The 23,133-nt window shown below is 42.9% G+C and overlaps 1 protein-coding gene across 4 annotated transcripts in view; it reads left to right on the top strand.

Annotated features, from left to right (window-relative positions):
- clasp1a (cytoplasmic linker associated protein 1a) overlaps positions 1-23,133 on the top strand; it is an 82,959-nt gene that overhangs the window by 37,326 nt on the left and 22,500 nt on the right. For 2 of the 4 annotated variants that reach the window (XM_079169967.1, XM_079169966.1), the window contains exons 9-24: positions 3,737-3,874; positions 4,088-4,161; positions 4,635-4,727; positions 4,850-4,995; positions 6,744-6,879; positions 7,003-7,073; positions 7,552-7,611; positions 8,218-8,295; positions 9,193-9,360; positions 10,019-10,065; positions 10,646-10,816; positions 13,584-13,691; positions 14,763-14,927; positions 17,330-17,488; positions 19,608-19,711; positions 22,146-22,390. In XM_079169967.1, coding sequence (XP_079026093.1) covers positions 3,737-3,874; positions 4,088-4,161; positions 4,635-4,727; positions 4,850-4,995; positions 6,744-6,879; positions 7,003-7,073; positions 7,552-7,611; positions 8,218-8,295; positions 9,193-9,360; positions 10,019-10,065; positions 10,646-10,816; positions 13,584-13,691; positions 14,763-14,927; positions 17,330-17,488; positions 19,608-19,711; positions 22,146-22,390 — 1,963 coding nt within the window. The remainder of the gene's footprint in view (positions 1-3,736; positions 3,875-4,087; positions 4,162-4,634; positions 4,728-4,849; positions 4,996-6,743; positions 6,880-7,002; positions 7,074-7,551; positions 7,612-8,217; positions 8,296-9,192; positions 9,361-10,018; positions 10,066-10,645; positions 10,817-13,583; positions 13,692-14,762; positions 14,928-17,329; positions 17,489-19,607; positions 19,712-22,145; positions 22,391-23,133) is intronic. The other 2 variants (XM_079169969.1, XM_079169968.1) reach the window with 1 other exon arrangement.

Raw genomic sequence — 23,133 nt, 5'->3', positions numbered from 1 at the left:
GAAAGCATCACTTGTAACCGTAGTTTCATCTGTGTTGCTTCTGAACGTAGGACTCCATATGCACAGTTGGCAGAGCTATGTGCTATTCTTTTGAGTTTGCTTACGTGCAGTTTTTTTTTTAAAATGGATGGATCCATATCTGTGGACACTCGACACAGTGTTGATTCCTTTTGCACCTGTTTGTGACGATCTCTCCTCCTAATCTGCAAAGCTCACTAGTACGGGTGCTCTGCTGAGACTCAGCATTTCCTTGTGACTGATGGTTTGCATTTTAGTGAGCGGGGCCTTTCAGGCTTCAGAGCAGTGCTTGTCAGAACTCGTCGGACTTCAACTTCAGAGGATCAGTCAGCGTTTTGTGATGCAGACGGACGGCCGTCTGATGTCCTTGTTGGGTGTTCAGGACTACAAGTGAACCCTCTGAATCCCAAAACGCACCAGCAGGACAAGCATCTTTTCTTTAAACAATCTCCAAAACGACACTGTTAACCAACGCAAGAAGCTGTAAAAACACTCTTTTTGTCAAATCTTTCTCTTTAAATCACGTAGAACCTCCTTTTTTCCCAATATTGGTAACACTTGTTTGGAGATATGGATTCTATTGTTTTCAAATCTTTGTAAAATAACTTATCCAAGAAATTCAACTTGCGTATTTCCTTTTTTATGATTTATGGCATGGTAACTGTGTTGTACTGCACTAAAGGCATCTTTTAGTTCTCTCTCACTTCTAGTAATGATTGTGCTGTTTCCATAGAGGGGCAGGACTTTTGTATTGCAGTGGAAATCCAGACCACATACAGAGAAATGTGACAGAGCAAAAGAAACACCCCAAAGTGCTTGGAACCAAAGAATAGAGGTTTAATGAGTCATCAGCTGACGGATCGGTAAGATGTTCTGAGTGAAGAGCAAGTACTAACCGTACCATACTAACAATTCAACCCCGCCCATCAGCAGCCCCGCCCATTTGTTATGACATAACCCTGATCACCAGTCAGCTGTCTCTTATGTAACCCCCCCAGGCTACAGGCCCCGGGGGTCAACAGGGTCAGCGGAAGAGAGACCCCCCCCTTCTGTCTCACCCATGCCGTCAGGCAGTAAAGAACGTTGTCAAGCGTCTGAACTTTCTCTTAATCCCTCATGCCTCTGGGCTTTTCTTCCCTCCCTATTATATAAATGTGTGCTTTACTGGTGACTCCGCTGATGCCAACATAGCTTCAGCAACCTTCAGACTTCAGTGTGTCCGCAGTGCATCCTGACTCCTAGTGCACAGAGAAGGTAGAGCATCCTCCATGCCTGAAATCCACCTGACCGTCTGCTGGATGTCTGTGTGTTGTTTTGAATGGTTAAATAACTCTTACATATCCTTGTGCTGGAAACCTTTTTCCCAAAATAATGAATCACTATGAGATTATATTTCTGATTATTATTAAAATGATTTAGTTTGATCTTGAAGGATAGTTTGTGTGTTTTGAAGTGAGTTTGTATCCAGAGTCAGTGTGTTACTGCAGCAGATGGAGAGTAGATCTGAAACAGACAGCAGTACCAGCACAGGGGCAAAGCAGTGTGCGTGTGTGTGTGTGTGTGTGTGTGTGTGGGGGTGGGGGTGGGGATTTCAGTTGCTCATCGCATGTTGTGTGTATACTGTATATATACTTTATATATATATATATATTATATATGTGTATGTATGTATATATATGTATATATGTGTGTATACGTGTGTGTGTGTATATATATATATATATATATACACGTTTATATAGATATATATTTATTTCTATATATACGTGTGCATTGACTTTCATGGCTTACTGGGACACTTAGAGTGCTGCAGTGGGATGACGTGGTTTTATTTACCAGCCTGTAAATGGATGCATCTCCCTGGTTCCCCTGACAAAAAGTCAATGACATTTTTTCATTTTGGTTTATTACAGAAAATAAACTCTGTGGCAAACCAACATTTATGATACTTCCACATTTTGTTCAGCAAGATAATATTCACAAATGAATGCCACTTCTCAGATTTTTGAAGCGTAAGTGCAATGGCTAGAAGTAAAAAGCTGATATTAGGCAATAAAGTAAATACACAACCACGAGCGCATGTATACTCTAGCTCATTTGTGGGTTTTACAAGTCATCCCTGCAGCTCCCCATAGAACACAACCATCATAATGTTGTTACTAACACCTGTGTTATTCCTACTGTGACGAGTCAAAATGGCTGCTGTGAATAAACACCCGGGCTGCGGGTGACGTCCTCTGTCATGAGGTCAAGGAGAGATGTGAAGGAGACGTCATGAGACTGTTATTGAGGAAACTACAATGTTCTAAAGATGGACTACAAAAAGCTACTTTGTCCTAAAGTGGACAACCTGGTGAAAAACATACAGGCGTCTGTGAATGAGTTGTCTCTGCATGCTGGGCTGACCCCTACACTGCCTGTCTTTAAATCCTCTCTTTATTCTCTGGCTTTTAACTCGCTGTGAGAGTTGTTCTTCTTTTTTAAATGTGCGTTATGAATACATTTGGATTGCATTGGATAGGTGTGATGTCTTAAAGCTTATTGTTGCTACATCCCCTTGTCCCTTCTGCAGTAATGACCTCACTCTGAGATGCTCTATTGATATTCTGTTATTGATGGGGCTGTATGAGAGTGACCACAAGAAAAAAAGTGATCTCACAACAATACACCCCTCCCTCTTTTCACCATGACATGTCCCTACAGTCCAACACACACACACACACACACACACACACAGTGATAACTGAACCCAGAGAAGAGGGCTTAAGGGGTGGTTAGTCTGGCACTTTGTCAGCATGCAGCGTGCTACAGAGGCACACACATACACACACACACACACACACGCATCCTGTCGACAGATGCCTGGTGAAAAAGAGAGTGCGTTCGCCGGTGCAGCAGAGACATGCTGCGGAAGCTGATGTGCCAGAAAATCTGCGCTCGTAAGAATGATGCCTTTTAATCTCCTTTTTCTCCCCCTCCTCTCTCTCGGGTCTGCTCTGAATTCTCTGGATGTATACGTCTCTTTGCCGTCCCTACCCTTTCCTCTCTCGACCTGTTGCCTCTTTGTCTTTTGTCTTCCACTTTGTTAATGTGGTGTCTGTGATAAACGCTGTGTCATGGTCACGGTGCTCTTCGGAGCAGGGGACATTTAAGGAGCTGGTTCTTGTGTATGAGCCTGATCGCTGTTGTGTGATCAGTTCCTGTGACGGATGAAAGCAATGTTAATGTGCCGCTAAAGGGGTCGGCTTCATCCCTAACCGTTTATAGTGGGCTCATCCATAGGAACACATGCTTTCTGAAAAACAGGTTGAGGAATAGTTTTTAAATCAATGAGCACCATCACATCTGCCCCGGGGCTAATCCTTCCTGTGAATGGTCACGTTAGGCAGGTGACTGTGTGTGTGTGTGTGGGGGGGGGGGGGCTGTGTATGCGTAGCTGCCAAACCAGATTAAAGTCAGATGGATGGATGAAGGCGGAATACAAACACACAACCTGACAGAGGTCATGCAGCGCAGAGATGACTCTGGGTTTACCGACAAGAGAATGATGATGCATTTCACCACGGACACTAACCAGGAAGCAGAGGAGTGATGATGATGATGAAGGAATAGTGATTTATCGATCAGTCATCGAGCCACCAATTATCCCGAGGTGCATTTTTCACAATTTAAATAGCTACATCATACATTTTCTCTTTTTCTGCCCCTGTCGTTACAGATAAGAACTTTGAGGATGAAGACTCTGTGGATGGAGGCCGGTCCTCCTCCTCATCATCCAAAGCTCCCCCTAGTGGCAGGAGGCCTGTAGTGAGCTCTGTTAGAAGACCCAGCTCAGCCACCACGGCCAAGGCCACAGGTGAGGGAGGGTTCAGTCCAATAATAAAGCTATAATACATTTACTGTGCAGCCCTTTCAACATTAATCATAGTGATCGTAACAATACTACAACTGTGACTTTCACTAATGTCTAGTAAGAGGTATTGGTGAACACGTCCCTGCTGCTTACATCATTCTATCAGTGATTGTGTTGTTGAAACTCTGGTACAATACCTTTGTTTGTTTTTCAAAGGTAAAGAAGCAGCTGCCGGGGCTGTTGATGAAGAGGATTTTATTAAAACCTTTGAAGACGTGCCCTCAGTCCAGGTATGCAGAGCTCCGTATTGTTTGCTTTTGTTAGCACCATATGGAAGATGACACAGAGACAGTGGGAGGTATTAAGATGGATTTAAACACCAGCACATTTATTCTTACCTGACAAGTCCATCAATTCAGTAGTTGCTTCCTATTTCTTTTAAAGTGCTGCATCTCACTCCACATTGAACCATAGGATTTCTTTATTTTGTATTTCTTGGCTTTTTTGGGTCCCCTAATACAACTACGCTACGTAATATCTCATATTTAGATTTTCAACAACAGGACTTCAAACCAAGCTGTGACAGTTAGAGTTGCACGGCAACAGTTTAGCTCAAATTTAGGCTGCTATTTACATTTCACAAAACGTCCACTTCCAAACGTACTCACACACAGGTGGCATCGAGTTAAAGTGATCAACAGACTTCACGCTTATAGTAAAATATCAGCATGTAAAGCTAATGATAGCGTCTCTCTGTGTCCAGATCTACTCCAACAGAGAGCTAGAGGACCAGCTGACCAAGATCAGAGAAGTGCTGTCTGATGACAAACACGACTGGGAGCACCGAGTGGTCGCGGTAAGACACACGCACACACACACACACACACTAACACACACTAACACAGAGGGAAGAGCATGAATCCACTGATGAAATACTGATATACGTTGTCTCTTCTGTTTGCTCTTGTTGCTCTCCAGCTGAAGAAGGTGCGTTCTCTCCTGCTGGCCGGGGCGACTGAGTACGAGGGTTTCCCTCAGCAGCTGCGTCTCCTGGAGGCTCCCCTCAAGCTGTCAGCTAAAGACCTGCGCTCACAGGTGGTCCGCGAGGCCTGCATCACTCTGGGGTAAGATCCAAAGTCGAGGAGGATGCACTGTCCCGCCCAGGTTTATAACTGTTTGTGGGACACCAGAGTTAAGTACCACTTTGCAGCAGCTTTAATCTGGTAACCTCAGTTTGAACTCTGGCAGAACTAACTAAGAAATGACAACCAGCACTATCATAACAGAGCATGTTTCCCCATGTGCACAGAGTTTTCAGACATCAGTCTTAAAGGGATAGTTTGGGTGTTTTGAAGTGAGGTAGTTTGAGCTACTTCTCCATAGTCAGTGTAGTAGCTACAGTAGATAGAGTTAGGAGCAATGTACTGCTGTGGACGGGGACAGCAGCTAAACCTATTTTAAACACCTTTTAAAGTAATAATAGTTTAAGTGTACGCTACATTAAGAATATTTTCACTGCTTTACTTTGCCGTCAGACAGCCCTTTCTTTCGGGGAACTGAAGCCGTTATTTATGCTCTATTCAAAGCCACGAGACTCCTTTGACAAAATCATGAGTTCAATTTGCAGAAGACAGGAGTTGCTGTTCTGGTTTGTTTGTGTTTGGTGAATCTGAAGTCACACTATAACTCTGGGTGTGAATATGAAAGAATCTGGCGATACGTATTGCATCAAGAAACAGGGTTTGTGATTCAATATATTGCGATGCTCTAAGCAAGGCGATATATTTTTTCTGTCATAGTATAAAGAACACACCACCATATGCAAAAGATCTGCAGTTTGCATCAATCACAGTCCCTGTAACATCCAACATCATGGCATCACTTTGAGAGGGCTCATCCACTGAGAAAATGCAAATGAAACAAATATTATGTAAACTATTAATTAAACATCGATACAGTGTTTCTTAGAATTGATACAGTATCACAAAACATAATATTGTGGTACTCAATATTTTCCATGGTTTCTTACCCTCACAATAACTCCTGTGTTCTGCCAGGTAAAATAATTGTATTTGTTAAAGTGGCTTTAAAGAGAGCATAGCAAACAGCTGCAGTCATTCCGCTGACATTAAGGGATCAGCATCAGTTGCCTTGCCAGCGCACTCCTAATAGCTTTGATTGGCAGTAGTGATATTAACTTTGTAACTGATTGGGCTACTCCAGGAAAATGGTCAAATGTTTTCTTTCCACATACTTAAGCTAATGAACATGAGCCCTGCTCGGGTATGAAACGAGCAGCGTGCTCTCCACCCAACAACATCCGTCATCCACATTTTAATACAACCCCGATGAGGTGGAACAGAGCAGACACGCACGCAAAGAGCAGCAGGTTGATGAATAGATGGCAGCTACGTGGATCCTACATCGCTGGTAATGTCACCAGTTCGCCTTTCAATCCGGTACTAACTTCCCCCAGCTGAGGCAGAGCACATATTGAACTTTTCTACAGTTTTTACACCATTTCAACCTAGATACATTTAGGGGTTTCTGGGAGTCACTTTTGACTGTCGGTCTCTCTTGTGTTCTTTCCAAGAAGATACAGCTGCCTTTATAATCTTACATACGCTTTTTACCTCTCTTTGATGTTTTCCCCAAGTAATCGTCTCACTCCTAACATCTTACCCCTTAGTTAAAATGCAGAGAGTTCAATTACCTTTTAGACTATACAGCATACTTGTTGGAGGAGCTGCACCTTTAACACCGCTGCCACGGTCCTGTTTGTGAGAACAACAACAACGCATCACCATGAATGGATCAGAAGGGGTGTACACTTGTTCTTTAACACCACGTCCTTCCCTCTCCCTCTTGTCAGACATTTGTCATCAATACTGGGAAACAAGTTTGACCACGGAGCGGAGAGCATCATGCCCACCCTGCTGAACCTTGTGCCCAACAGTGCCAAAGTCATGGCCACGTCCGGAGTGGCCACCATCCGCCTCATCCTCAGGGTAAGGAGAGTCCATGTGGTTAATCAAAAATTTTGATTCCTCCACGGCGATATATTTACAGCGCTGTCATATAAACCACGAGAGCACACGAGTGAAACTTCAAATTTGGGTTTTCTCTTCCAGCGCACACACTACCCACGTCTTATCCCCATCATCACCAGCAACTGCATCTGCAAATCTGTAGCAGTCAGACGGTAAGAGGACCTCAATACTTTTCTCCTTCTACTTTTTCTTTGATGATTTTTAAGATTGAGTTGGATTTCATCTACTTCGACTGTGTATTCGGGCCATTGTAGGTAAAACAAATATAGAGCCGGGTAGGTTCTATATAATATTATAGGTAATATTCTGGAATTAAAAAAATCAGAATTTCCAAGATTTAATTTGTAAATTTTTGAGAAAATACTCACAAACTTGGAATAAAAAAACTTGTAAAAGAGTGGGGGTTTTGGGGTCAAGGAACCAAAACCCCCACTCTTTTAATTTTATCTTTTTCTTGTAAATGATGAGTTCTTTTAAACAGTTATTACCCCTCTTCCCCCATTCTGCAATTGATTTATTCTTTGTTGTTATGCATGTTATGGTTTTCTTTTATATTGCTTGTGACATGCCATATTGTGTTTCTCTCCTTTGTTAAATATCCGGTCATGGTGTGTTTGGTCCCCTTTCCAGACGCTGTTTTGAGTTCTTAGACCTCATGCTACTAGAGTGGCCCACTAATACACTGGAAAGGTAAGCTGTATCTCTTGAGCAGAAACATATCTACTGTTTCCTCCGAAACAGCTTTCAAGCTATACTACAACTAGAGCACATTGCAAGTGTGCGTGATGTGTGTGTCAAATAGATGACGTGGTGTATCGTGTGTGTGTGTGTGTGTGTGTGTGTGTGTGTGTGTGTGTTTGTGTTTGGTGGAGGTAAATGCTTCTTCCTCCTCCTCCTCTCACATGATGGCATTTGAGACGGCTAACATTTGAGTTGGCTAAGTGTCGGTTGGATGCCTCACTGATGAGGCCCATTAAATTGATGAGTCCTGAGAGAGCCGTCATCATCAAGACCCCCAGCGATAAGGTGGCTTTCCATCACTGTAACCACGACAACCGCGGCAGAGACTTTAAAAAGCGTGTGAAAACCCCTGCGGGTGGCCACACAGCCTGTGGACCACCGGAGGAATACGAGTGGAAGAGACAGAACAGAGAAAAACTCCAGGGTTGTTATTGGTTTAGCATTTGTGGTTGCAGGAGTTGTCTGACTTTACTTCCTGCTTTTATCTTAACGGGGTCTTGGGTCTCTTGGGTTAACTGCTCGTGTCCTCCTCACCATGTTCCCTTACTACCCCAGACATGTGGCTGTTCTGACTGAGACCATCAAGAAAGGCATACACGATGCCGACTCTGAGGCCAGATCCATTGCAAGAAAGTAAGTGTCATTTCACGGAGTCTTCATTTTGTCAGCTATGTTTTCATTTCGTCTTAGTCCTGTGTCAAGTGTCCTTGTTAGTTTTTATCATATTTATTCAACCACATCTTCTTTTTTAGTAAAGTTTTATTTGACTAAATGTCTGGGCACTTTAATCTCATCTTAGTCGAGGAAGACCACGATTAGTTTAGTTTAGTTTTAGTCAATGAGCCTGTTAACTTGAACAAAGTCATTCTGAGTCCTCCTGAATGTGCTCATGTAGTCCTGATATGGCGAAAACAAAAAGTGCAGCATTGAAAAGAAAACTGTCCATAATAGTTTGTCTCCTGTTTATTTGTCAACATAAATCAAGAGAGACGTTGGTAAAGTTTTTAAACTACATTTGATCCTTTTCTTTTTTCCTCAACAGCTTTGCATGCTGATATAGTCACATTTAGTGTTTAAGGGGACACTTTGCCGATTTTCAACTAGCTTTGTATTGTTGCAGTGTGGGTGGTGTGTGTGTCTGAACGATGTTTGCCTGCACCCGGAGCTCCCCGCTCATTTCTCAGGGAGAGTCCTCGGATGACCAAAAAACATTTGGCGTCATCCAGTGGACTGAAGGCCTGCAGGTGAGCGGGGAACTCCAGGAACAAGGTGCCGTCTCGTCATCGTCTCGTCTTAGTGCAAAAATATTGCAGTGTTTGATATCGCAATACTCAGCCAATCGCAATATTGCAAAATCACAATGATATCCTATCGTGATACTGTCTAAGTAGTATTCCCACCCCTGTTGTTTAGTCATAGTCTCTGTTAACAAAATGAACACTGATTGCCCCTCTTATTCTTATTCCTATGGTGAACTTTATGTTTTAGTATATTCATATATCTTGTGCTTTTCCTCGCCCTCACCTGTAGGTGCTATTGGGGTTTCCATGGTCACTACAGCCGCGAGGCGGAGCACCTGTTCCAGGCGCTGGAGTCCACCTATCAGAAGGCCCTGCAGTCTCACCTGAAGGGCTCTGACAGCATCGTGTCTCTACCCCAGTCCGACCGCTCGTCCTCGTCCTCCCAGGAGAGTCTGAAGTAAGGCCCGCGATGCCCTCCATCTGTCCTCACCCTCTCCCATGTTATCTTCCCGTTCCAGTTCCTGCTCTTGTGTCTTCTGGAATATGATTGTAAATGTTTCGGTAATAATTATGAGCAGATCACCAGACATCACAGCCACATGCACCCACACACACACTCATGGATCGATTGCCATTGTTGAGCCAGTTTATAGATTCCCTATGGAGTGTGTTGACTAATGACCTCATACTCAATCCAGCAATGTGTGTGTGTGGGCGGGCGTGTTTTTCCTATCTTGTGGGGACATATATGTGATTACAGAGTCACATTATGGGGACTCTCCTTTTTCAGGGAGGACAATAACCCGTCTCTAGGGTGAAGACTTAATTTACCCTTAGTTTAAGGTTAGGGTAAGGGTTAAGAGTTGGCTGGTAGCAGTTATGGTTATGGTAAGTCTCCAGCAAATGAATGTGTGTATGTGCATGTGTGTGTGTCTGAGGGAGTAAGCTATTTTCTTCTGTATCAAAGGAAGCCACGGTTTCCAATACATTTCGCATAATTCATTTTATATTAATTGTTCCTAATCTTAGACACCATAACTGTTTAGTGTTGACAGATGCTCATTGTGTTGGAATGTGATGTACATAAAGTCTAAAGAGTGTCTTCTATTTTTCAGCCGTCCATTGTCTGTGAAGAATGTCATTGGAGGGAGCATAACAAGGAGTAAGTATTATTATTATTATTATTATTATTATTATTATTATTAACTATCCATCCCTTGGTGTGGGGTCTTCCTCAGGAGTGACATATATACTGTATAAAGTGAAGCAATAGTGTTGTGAAGTTAGTAAGGAGAAAAGCAGAGTAAAGCTCCCTGGATCATGGCCTTGCGTCCACGCTGTCCCCTACAGCACTAATCTATAGCTCAGTGGTTAGGAGGACATAAGAGAAGAGTTTGCTGGGAAATTCACATGTCACAGCAATAAAAGGGCTGGGACAAACAGATTATTCATGGAATAAAAATGTATTTTAAGTAAATTGCATTCTTAAGATATACACGCAATACAGGTTGTAATATTTGGACGATATATACATATATGTACTGTATACGTGCATTTGTATGTAGCCATGCAAGTGTACATGTGCAGAAGTGATGCGTCTGGTCTTCAGGCTTCACAGCTTTAATGTTGTCACAGTTTGCACAAAAACTCTGTCCTGCTCTTTGGTTGGAGGTGAAATGTTAGGAAGTAGATGTCAGTGATGCAGGAGTGACTGCATACTTCTCACTTCTGTGCTGTCGCAGGTAAGCTGGTGAGCACCAGGATGTCGACCGCATCGGGTTCTCTCCAGCGTTCCCGCAGTGACATCGATGTAAACGCCGCCTCCAGCGCCAAGTCCCGTCTGTCCACCGTTCCTGCCTCCTCGCCGTTCGGCTCTGCGGCTGCCCTCCCCCCAGGGTCCTACGCCTCATTAGGTAATCAGCCATCTCCTGCTCACCTTCTGAAAGCAGAAAAACAAAGCACTGTACGGCACTTTCATGAAGAAGGAACTCTTTGTGTCATTCAGCAAAAACTGCTCACGCTGAATTGTAAATGCAAACACCGTGTTTGTTCAGAGAATCGATGCAAGTAGTTTGAGGATACAGCTTGCTTGGTACAAGATGTCCGTGCAACGGGAAGCAAAAATAATCAAATAAGCTCTGGCTTTTCTAACTTTTAGACACACTCAAAAAAAGACAGAAACCCTGAGAATAAAGTCTGTGTTGCATCTGTAGAGAGTTACTCAGCAATGAGCCACTATCTACAGTCAGTTAACAGAGCTTAGCTACTTCAGAGGCTCACTCAAGCAGTTATTGTCAAAGCCTCCCATCATCATGAAGTATTAAAACACGTTCTCCTGTGCTCACTGGCTTTATGGGCCGGACCGGGGTTATTAATGACTCCTGAGGTTGTCATTAGACTGTTCTATCAGCAGGAACTCTTTAAATCCTACGTTGATACTTTTGACAAATCGATGTAATGAGTGTGTGATGAAAACCCCAGATGCATTTTAAGGAAGTTTTCCCAACATTTTAAGCTGATGGGAAATGTTTAAGCCCCATTCCCCACCATTACATATACTGTACATGTACTGTAATCCTTCTGGCCATATTTTCCTCCCTCTCTTGCTCTTCTTCAATAAGTCCCCATAGCCCGATAATGCCGATTACTGATGATGATGATGATGGTGATGATGAGGCCCCTTGTTCACCCACTCACTCCTGTTCCTGCTTCAATTGCTACTAATGTCTTCCTCTATCCCTCTTCCTCCACTCGCTGCTGCACTGCCTTTGTTAAATGCCCAAAAGATGGCACTCCTGGTAAAAGTGATGGTAAGACTTGTGTCTCTGTGTGTAGGTGTGTGTGTGTGTGTGTGTGTGTGTGTGTGTGCAACTTGCACAGAACACTAGAAAGTGAAGCCGTATGAGTGTGTCTTTTTGTCAGCTGTTGCGGGCTAAACGTTCACATCATCTGTGCCCTCTTTTCCTCTCTCCCCCCCCAGTGGTCGCCAGTTATGTGGAAGTGCATGGACTGTCTGCATGGATTCCTCTTCTTACTGTAACCCTAACAACTGTATCCATCAACTCTGTTACTTACACTGCTATCAAGTCCAATGCTTTCTTTTTTTCTTTCTTGGTTTGTGTCTTACTTCACAGAAATTGATGTGCCACTATAACAGACGGTGCAAAGTTACATGAACTGAATGGTGGCCAAATTTGACATCCTACTCAAGCTTTTAACTGTCGCTTGTTCTGTGGAGTATCCACAGGATTTACAAAATCTGATCAAAGGGTTGGACTGTTCTGCTGTGTACACATGGAGGGAAATTTAGAAGCATATAACCTGTTTTTTGATATTCTGTAAGGTTTCGTACTACAGATCAGTTACCCACATGCCAAAAGTACGGAAGCCCCGAGAGGCAAATGACAAAAAAAAAATGAATAATAATAATCCCTTTAGGCTTCCCTCTGTAGCCACTCCCCCCCAAATTATCATCATGAACATAAACAATGGTCACAGGCAGAATAAGATGACCAACCCGTAAGAACCGGTGAGAAAAAACTGTGAAAACAGGTGAAAAGGTTTTGGCGGGTGAAATTGTTCAATGTAACATTGCATTGCTGTCATGTCTTTCTTTCGTCTAGAAATGTATCTAAACCACCACCAGTGTGTTGCTTTTCGTCCTATTTAGAACATGTGGTAATGATGCATATCTGCCTCTTGTGGCCAAAATGAGCCTGACAACAAAAAACACCTGACGACCAATGAAATCCAACTAAAAACATGACTTGCTTTTCACTGTTTTCTCACTCAGGGCTTCCGTGCGATTCAGCTTGTTGTCAATTTTAGTGAGAGTGGGAAGGAAGTTATTACAAAATTATATTTGGTCACCACGTGTGTTAAACGGAAATCAAATGTCTCACTCCAAATTGCCTTTATTTTTGTTAAAAACGCCTTCCGACACTATTATTCAGAATGCAGAGGCTAGAATTGAAAGATACTTCAGTTTTCTTTGGGTTTTATAATTTAGTTGCTTGTTAAATGTCACTATTCGCTTCAGACCCACTGCATATTATACAGTATATAGCATTACCATAACATGCTAAATTTGGATGTTACGTACTTCCAATAGAAACTAGTCTCTCAATTTGGGGGAAGGGTTTCTTTCAATTGTATGTTGCTAACTTAAAGCCTAAAGCTAGCCTTTTAGCTTGCAGCTAGCAGCACCGCTTCTCGCTAAACGTCCAATACAAAATGTTTTTCTACTCATAATCAGAAGTATGTCAGAGAATTCCTCATGTTTGCAGGTTTTTCAAGCATAGCTGCAAAGAATATTCAATGTTTGTCCGTCTTTCTCCAGACCTGGGTCAGGAAGTCTGCCAATATTTCTTATGGTTTGTTTCAGGACAATAAGACACACTTCAAACTTCCAAAATCACTGAAGTTGTGCTTTTCTGCGTGGCTCATGTCTTAGCTAGCACTGAGATATGTTTGCAAACTAGTAGACCCAGGTTTGTCTGTTTCCCTCCTGTGAGTTTTCAGAGGTGCTCCATCCACTCACCCAGGTCTCCTTCATTCCGTGTCCCCAGACTTTGTCTTCTCCAGCGTCTCTGTCCAGGGTCGGGGTTAAACACATTCATGTAATTCAAGCGGAATAAAACTCCCACTGCTTCTCTTTTTGCTCCCTTCCTTGTTGTCCAGGTCGCGTTCGTACCAGGAGACAGAGCTCGGGCAGCGTGGGCGGAGCCAGTACCTCAGTGGTGGACAGTAGGGGGCGCAGCCGAGCCAAAGTTGTCTCTCAGTCCCAGCGTACGTATATGCACCTCACACACAGCTCTCATACGGTGAAGTTGAATAGAAGTCTCACACATTCAGTATATGTGTGTGCATACCAATCCACCACTCTCATGTGCTGGTATGATCTTTGTCTGCATCGGCTTTGAGATCATACCAGACGTTTTGCTGTTTCTCGTATGTGTGTGTGTGTGTGTGTGTGATGTTTTCCATGTGCTACAGCAACCCGATAAACACTCCCAAAGCCATAGTCACTCACAAAACCTTGTGTATTTGTGAGCCTACATGCATGCATAGTTTGTATGTTGGTATCTATGCGTTCTTGAGCTCTGTCAGGAATCAGTACACAGACCACACGTTCACAGCCGTTCAGAGTGCATGCTGGGTAAATGTAATAAACATGACCCCTTCTGTCTCATTTTGACCGTTCTCCACCCTGTCCTGCCTATTGCTTCCATCACCCAGGATCCAGATCAGCCAATCCCATCAATGGTAAGGCCTCAGCTTCATCCAATCACAAGCCAGACGCCTCATCATCCCTTAGCACGCCGTCCCCATTCTTTTAGCCTTTTACCTTTGTTTCTCCACGTACAGTAGCAGCATGCTCCGCTCATCACGTTCACATATTTTTCTCATTACTTTCCCACAGTTTGATATCCTGTTTGGAATAGAAATGTGTGTTGTCTTGTCTTTGTAGCCTTTGTTGTCACCGTTGAAGTGTTGTATGTTCCCCGTGGTGACCAGTCAGTAACTGTCTGCACACAGCACAGTGAGTTAGGACGTGGGTCCAGCCCCTCTCAGCCTGTAGGTGTGTCTGAATTTGTTCATTCAGACTTGATTTTAATTTCCTGTCAAGTTCTGTTTGCCTCCACACTGAGATGAATACATGTAGGAGAAGACATTATACAATGTTACGTTGCTGCACTGTCCCCACAGCATTGGGTCTATTGACACAGCTTGTGTTTAGAGATTCCACCAGGCATGTTACTAAAGGTTGGACCACTCCCTCACCCTCATCCCCACCAGTGTCTCGGCCTCTCTGAATACTGTCTCACCACAGTCCATGTTTTTTTGTTTGTTTCTCAGCCGGCAGCCGCTCCAGCTCCCCAGGCAAGCTGCTCAGCCATGGCAGCTACGGCCGGATCCCTCGAGCCACGGTGTCGGCCTGCACCACGCCGGCTGACAAGCGCACCAGGATCCCTCGCAGCCAGGGCTGCAGCCGCGAGACCAGCCCCAGCCGACTGGGTCTCGGTAAGGCCAGGATTACTCACACAAGTCCTTCTTTCGTTAGTAGTTCTGCAGGACTGTGTATGTGGTGTAAGTCTGGGAGCGTGAATTCCCGGGACTTGCTTTTATTGTGCATCCTAAAAAAAAGTTGCTCTGATGTCCTTAGAGGACAAACATATCCGTGTCAAAAACTGCAATACAATTATATATAATTTTTATTTGTCATGCACAGAATTACATTTTCTATCCAACATCAATGCTCATCATAAGGACCAAATATATATATTTCTATTGTTTACATAATGCCACTGCTGTTTTTTTATGGAAAAAAGCAAAACACAAATTTTGTATAAATAATGCTATCGGAATCTTTATGATTAGCACCAATTTGATATTGATGCATTTTAATTTGTTGTGCAGGAAACTATAAAAACAGCTATTATTTGCCTGAAAATGGCTCAAACTGGTGAGAATAGTAAAAACTAGAGTTGTGAAGCCAGGGCTCTAGATTAAACCTGCAGTAATTGTGGTTTTAATGGGAGAACTGTGTGTCTGTATTTTGGCTACACAGTTTATTATAAAGTTATTACAGGAGCTGAGCTTGAACTTTCAAAATTCAAAATAAAAGAAATGTCACATCTTTGCCAAAAATGTTGTCATCCGTGTTCATGCCTTATCTATTAACAGCCAAAATGATAGAAAAACACCAAAAAACTACAATGTCCCAAGTGATGTACAAAGATGAAACCAACCTGAGTTTGAAATGATTTGACATTACATGAGTTTGGCTCAGAATGTGTGGTGAAGGAAAAGCCTTCTTTTACTTCATCATTGTCAAATCCACACAGGAGTTAAACACTCACCATTGAAATGCTCCTCATCACTAAACCACACAGGTGTGCTCGTCACCAGACAGCGCATGAACACATGAGGGACATAAGGGACATGCGTTGATGCAGGATTATGTCAAAAAGATGTGAAACTTGGACCTTCCTATCTTAACTTCCTGACAATGAGAAGAAATGTTTCTGTTTTGCACTTTGAAACACCGCAGAGGTCAGACAACAGTCACTGCTCAGACTGTCCGAAACAAAGCACTGCTGCTATCAGACAGTGTCTGTTCTGCTAGTTCTCTTTTCATCGTGTTATAAATGTACGCACACAGATCTGTTCTGACGTCTGATTGGTTGAGAGGGAGCGGTGGTTATGGGTGTTGTAGTTGTTATCATGAGGGTTAACTATGGTGGAAGGCAGAGTCAGGCTTTGTTATTTGTCAGGGTTGGGTTGATGTCTGTTTTGAAGGGAACATTCGGGAGTCCAGACAGTGTTGATGGTAAATGTAGTCAATTGAAGAAATAAATTCCACAGGGCGCGTTTTATTGACCTAAAAAGTTGAGCTAAGCATCAAAATGTGTTCCTGCATCCAACGCTGTCATTTGACGTTTGAGTTGGAGGCCAGGAAGAACTACAGTGTTTTGGATGATTCGGATATTCAGCCGTATTTATTCAGAGCAATTTGAATAGGAATGCAGCTGAGAGAATGACTGAGTCTGCGGCTACATTAGCAGTGCAAGAGGATATAGCCGGTGGAGATCCTCTGGGCGTCAGAAGCTTGTGCGCAATGCATTCTGGTACATGTAGGCACTGCAGGCACTGCAGGCATGGCTCCGGGAGCAGCAGAAGTCAGCTTCCTGGGTCAATATAGCAGCACTGAGGGATTTATTGCCCCACTCTACTACATTTACTACCATCAACACTGAGGTGGTGACTTTCCCTTTAATGCACTGGCTGCTCTTTGTATCTTTTGAAAAGTAGTTTCAAGAAGAGGAAATGTTGACTGTGTCTGATTAATTACAGATCCTTCTTTTTTCTTTTCTTTTCAATAAGAGGAGGGTACTGTTGCTGTTGATGTGTTACCTTCCTAATATCTAACTTGTGTCCAGACTATCTAACCTTTACTAGCAGTATGCTGTTTGACCTACTCACTCACCCAGCATCCTGCCACTGCTTCTGTCTCTGTTTTACTGTGACTCTTCACTTTCAATTCTTCATCATCTTCTCCAGTCCAGTCTCTTTATATACATGTCAGGAGTTTCAGGGCCCCCTGTATGGCGATGTCAGTTCAGTTTCTTTTTTTCAAATGTGATAATCATGAAATTTACCGAGCACATTCTTGCACCCGAAAGAATTTTCACTTGTAACAATTGATGATCCGGGCTGTTGCATTGTCCTCAGGCCAAAATGTCAAATTGATTTCATGTGTTCAAGGCAATTTTAGCACCACCAAAAGCTAAGTTTTAAGAATAGACAGCAGTTTGTTGTTTCATCCAGGGCTTTCATAACCTCTACCCCTCTTCTGTTCCTCATTTCTGACTCTCCGTCATGAATGCACACTGACATTCCCACCTAACTTGTTGTCCTGACAGCCAGCCTGTGTGGTAAAGCTCTTCTTCCTGCTGCTCTTCCCTACCGCACGCTAGCCCGGAGCCGCATTCCCCGTCCCAGCATGAGTCAGGGTTGCAGTCGCGACACCAGTCGTGAGAGCAGCCGCGACACCAGCCCCGCTCGGGGCTTCACTCCTCTGGGTGAGTACCGCTGAGCTAACAGCTCAGCTGTCCGGACTGCCTCTCCCAGTGAGTGTCCCAACCGGAGAGTCTTTACCGGATGCTAACGCGAGCCTCCCTCCTGTTGTTGGTGTTCTTCCTAGAATCTTTGCCTCTGCCTGTCTTTCTCTGCTCTTGCACTCATAGTGTCTTTCTGGGCTTAGGGGAGAATCCTGTTCTGTGTCCAGTGTCTCTTCTGAATCCTGTTTTTTGTTGTTGTAATGTACCTTCTTTAGTTTGGGCTGTTTTCAGTTGGATTCATGTGTGTGAAACTCAATACAAATTCTGTGACCTTAAGTGTAAGTGCAGTCATTAACGATTGGGGAAGACATAGAGGAAAAAGTAGACTCAACAGAAACAGCAAGCAAGTCAGTATTCACAGCTGATGATGACCCTGCAACTAATGCCCAGAGCAGCAGCTGCTACTCTAGGTCTTGTGCTGTTGCATCCTGGGAAGTGATGTGCGGCCATTGCTGTATCATCAAAGAATCTATGGAGTGGAGAAGTATGCCATCATGTCAGTGCTTTAGAGTCGGGCTTAAGGACAGTCAGAGCTGTTAGCATAGCATAGGTTAACTGCTCTTGCTGTTGTTTCTATCGACCATCAGTCTGAGAGATGGAGGTGGTGGTCATTTTGCAGACTTGAAATAGAATTGAGATTCCTTCTTTATGTTCTGTGACATACTGTTTTGCCTCCTCTTTATTTATGGACTTTTTATTTGTCGTGAGGGACAAAGTGTGGAATGAAATTTGGTTACAGGCCCACCCCTCCTATACAATACTATACTATACTATACCATATATCCAAATGTAATGCATCCAGATGGGACCCTTTTCACACTGCAGAGCTCACTAAAGTCTCAGGTGATCTTGATTGTAAAATGAGCAGTTTATTACTAATCCATCAAGCAATAGTCCACTTAATTTATCAGAAAAGAAAAGTTCTAAGTCTGATCTAGTTTATTTTCTCTCCTCTATTTATGATTTAAGAACAGGTGCCTCTCCGGGCTTCTGTAGAAACCACACTCATTTCAAGTCAAGCCAGAGTCTGCTACATTCATTTTCACAGTTAAATAAAAGAACATGACAAAATCTGGCCGGTTGTAGGGGTGAAAATGTCCCCTGAGTCTTACCTTAGAGGTTGGTGTTAAACCTGTAGTGTGTGTGTGTGTGTGTGTGTGTGTGTGTCACTAACCCCGTGGTCCGGATGTTGCCCACTTCTCCTGTTCCCTGCAGCCTCCCGACGCCACTCTCGCTCAACCAGTGCTCTCTCCACAGCAGATCCCCACAGCCAGTCAGGTGACCTGCATGCTCAGATCGCCCCCCCCCCCCCCCCCCACCAAAGTCCATATTTCATAGGCAATAATGCCTACCGAACCAGCATGCATCTGTGGTTGTTTTAAGTGATGTGACAGCAGGTAGCATCCATTGTTCCTTTACTTTATGTTCCCTCCAGAGTCTTTTTTTGAGCATTTCATTCAGTATTTTAGCAAAGAGGAAAGGTCAGAATGGACAGGTCGTATTTGTTCAGCATGTAAAGGGAGCCGTTGGTTTCATCTGCTTGTCGCTAAATCATCACACCTTTTCATTTTAGCTGTGGTTTCTGTGGAATTGTGATCCACAGCCTTTAGTGAGCTGACACAGCCTAGCTTTACCTGTTGATTTGCCACATGTCATCATTTGAACTTTGTGAATTGTGCCTCTGTTGTTTTCTTTTTTTCTTTTAATGTATTAGCTCATTACTGTGGTTTCCCGTCTTTGGTGCATTGTTGGTGCTTTACATCCTCCCAAACGGCATCGCTGCAATGTATGCCTGTTTCTTCCTGCCTGAGGGCATGGTCATCCTCTTTTTGTGTTTTTACTTTCGCTGGTTGGAGATTTCACTCTGGTGATCTTTTCAGCTCATTCATTTACGGTATATGGCTTTATATGTAAATGTGTCCAAAGGGAACAGTAACTCTCTCTGTGTGGTTACAAAAGTAAGAAAAGCATCAGTTGCTTTTTTCCATTCAGGTAAGTTACAGTGGCCACCTTCACTTTATGACAAGTCTCACTCACCTTCTTCCTTTGCCTTTTTTTTCTTTTCCCATTTCCTGTCTAGATCGATACGGTTTAATTCACCAAGCAAGGATCTCGGCGTCAGTCAACGCCATGAGGGTCCTAAACACTGGCACAGAGGTGGAGGCAGCAGTTGCTGATGCTCTGGTAAGCTGCTGTGGAATGGTAAAACAAGCACTAGGCCAAATGTTAATGCAAACATTTTATATAGAACTATAAAGGTGCACTCAGTAGTGCAGATCTCCGCCACGTGTTTCTGCAATGACCAATGCTGTATTGTGTGATTGAATTAATACACCGCTGCTGTAAAGAGTCGCAAACATTCATTCAAACTCAGAAAGAAGCAGCAATGTAACGTAATACAAGCAATGGTCTCAAAGTCGTTGTTCATTACATTTCATACAATCGTTAAATAAAAGTGATCCAAAGAGCAGAGGCAGAGGGGGACTCAGCGGTGAGTTTGGTTAGCTGTTAGCAGTTAGCCAAACACGCATGAAAAAAACAATAAAAGGGAGCCACAGTGCAGCGGCTGAGAGGTAGTCAGCTGTGTGTGTGCTGGTAGTTTCGTTAGCTGTTTCGCAGTTATCCAAACTCACCATCTAAAACAAGAACAGTGAGCAAATAGTGTCCCCACTGTGTCTCTGTGCGCAGAGTAGCAGCTGGGTGTCGGCAATGTACTCAGCTGTGTTATCACTAGCTGCACTGACGCTTACGCCTGACTGAAATAATTCCTTGACTGAATCACAAAAGGCCCGATACCTGCCAACAGAGACGGGCCTGCAGACCTCGAAAAGACCTTATTAAAGATCTGAGCAAAAACTTGAATGAATAATTTCTTGGCTACATTATTTGATTCAATATGATTCAATATATTTCTAGAAACTACTGTTATGTAAAGCTGTGAAGAACTGACACATTTATATATAAATGTCAATCATTTCATGTAAAACGTTGTAGGCAAGGTTATTACATTTCTTTGTATTTGGTATTATGAGTGGCTTAAAAACACTGCAGAAACGCTCTGAGACCACATCAGTGGAGGTGATTTTATTCACATTATGAGTATGTAATAAGTCATATTGCTGTAAAGTAGTCTCTTTATTGAGAATATTCCAATCATTTAGAAATATCAGTTGAAATGTCTCTAAATGTTTTGTCCTCTCAGAAGGACTGTACTTGTTCTTTATTTCCTCCTTAAACCTTTCCTCTCTCATATTTCCCTCTTGGTTGTTTGTTACCATTTCAGCTATTAGGAGACTCCAGGAATAAGGTAGTTGGTCATTTTACACACTGTCCGTACATCCACGCACTAATCAAGATCAGAGAACAATAATGCAGCTCATGACACTCCTCCACCCCAAACCCCTTTTTATTTATTTTGTGATTGAATTATTTTACCTGTCCAACGCATCCCAGTAGTGTGCATCTACAGTATGGCACCCTGCACATTTCTTTTACATTGTGGTATTATTGTTTTGAACCTCATTGTTTCTTTTTTTTAAAGATCCATGAGATTTCATACGCTCTACTGTTTGAATTTTCTCAGACTGCATTGCATTTGTAATCAAGATTGTTGGCTTAATTACGGCACTGCTTTACTGGCTTTTGATGTTTCTGATTGGACCCTTGTGCATCATGAGGGACATTTTGGGCTTTTTCATTTTTCAGTCATTTTTGGCTATATTAATGCACATGGCATATTTTTTGGCAAGAATGTGAGTTGTGTTTCTTATATTTTAGAAGTTCAACATCAGCTCTTGAAATATGTCTATAAATAATTGTGTAGCCAAAATAGAGAGACTCTGACCCTTAAGTACAAAAGTGTCCCCATTGAAACCCAATAAAGCCACAATTTCTGATCGCAAGGCCCTTAACGCATAAGATAAAGCCTTTTATTATATCAGGCTTTTAATCTTATGTAAACAATAACATAAACAAAAATTGAAAATGAATGTCTATTTGGCAGTTATGATCAGGACTGAAGTTGTTATAACGATTAAACACAGTTAAAGTGGAAAAATAATCTCAATATATCGTATTTTTATAGCAGTTTTAGAAGGTGACATTTAGTACCAATCGGTAGTTGTTCTTTTTATTCGGGACGCCACAAAAAATAAAAATGCATCAAATTAAATGTTGCTAATCATTGGCATATACCAAAATCCCACTAGCATTTAATATACATAAAATAATGTGTCTGTCCCCCATATAGTCAACATTGGCATTATGTCAAAGTTAAAATTCTGAAAATGAATAAATATTGAGTTATCAGGGCTGATGTTTGTTAATAGATTTAACTTAGTGAAACTGAAAAATAATATTAATATAAAATTGTATAGCAGATGAAATTTTAAGTGAGGCACAAGGTTTAAAACAAAAAAAGTGTGTATGTATCAAATTTACCCATAAACAGAACAAAACATGAAATGTAAAGAAAACTGCATGACGCAACTGGTGACCTTGTATCCAATATTTGTATGTCATGGCTGATTTTATTTGCCTCAGCACCTTTTCTGCAGAGCATGGTTAACCTTTAGGAGCCATACTGTGTGTTTCCTTCACGGTCTCCTCTCTACCACAGAGGAAGCCGTTGAGGCGGAGGTACGAGTCCCCGGGCATGTACTCTGACGACGACGCCAACAGCGATGCGTCCAGTGCCTGCTCAGAGCGCTCATACAGCTCAAGGAACGGAGGCATCCCCCATTACCTGCGGCAGACGGAGGATGTGGCGGAGGTCCTGAACCACTGCGCCAGCTCCAACTGGTCCGAGAGGAAGGAGGGCTTGCTGGGCCTGCAGAATCTCCTCAAGAGCCAAAGAATACTGAGGTGGGATTGGGCTCATGTATTTTGGCTGAGGTGTGAGAATGTGAGCTTTGTACCGTGTCCAGCTGCCTCAAGTGTGACCAAAGGCTCTGTGTGTCATCTGCTTAACAGTAAAGGGAAATGTTAATGTGTAAGAGCTACTAGCTATAATTAGCTATTATAGAGAGCCATGCAGACAACAAAATCAGGATTTTTCATCAATCAGCGTGCAGTTACTCTTTATAGGAGGTGAACACACGGTTGATTCTCAGTATGAGAAAATTGGTGGCGATAGGTAAGAGTCTCTCGACTGCAAGGCGTCACTTCCTTCCATCACACATGACAGAGGCATGAACATACTGTGTGCCCAGATGATTTGCTCCCTATGGGTCCATCCCAACACCCACACTTGCCTGCGTGAGGTATTTCTGGTAATTGCTACAGTGCCCAAGAACCTGTTAAGATAAAGACACAAATACTGTACATGGCTCAGTCCAGCTCAGATGATTTGTTGAAAAGTAGAGTCAAGCATGCAGTATTCAAATAAGAATTGAAGACTGTTGGGGCTAAAAGAAGTCGAATCAAAAAAGAAGAACAGTGTGGAGGTTCTATATTCAATCTGAATCCAATATGTCATCTCTCTGCTGTTGTCAGTCCTAAAACCAGTTTATAGGCTCATTACGCCACAGAAGACCGTGGTGAATCGTGGGATACACTTACCTATTTGAATAGTGTGCATCACATGAACTGTGTTGGTATGTTTCCAA

The sequence above is a fragment of the Pholis gunnellus genome (assembly GCF_910591455.1).
Source record: "Pholis gunnellus genome assembly, chromosome: 12".
Taxonomy (NCBI): domain Eukaryota; kingdom Metazoa; phylum Chordata; class Actinopteri; order Perciformes; family Pholidae; genus Pholis; species Pholis gunnellus.
The sequence above is the reverse complement of the archived record's forward strand: the minus strand, read 5'-3'. Positions and strand labels throughout refer to the sequence as shown.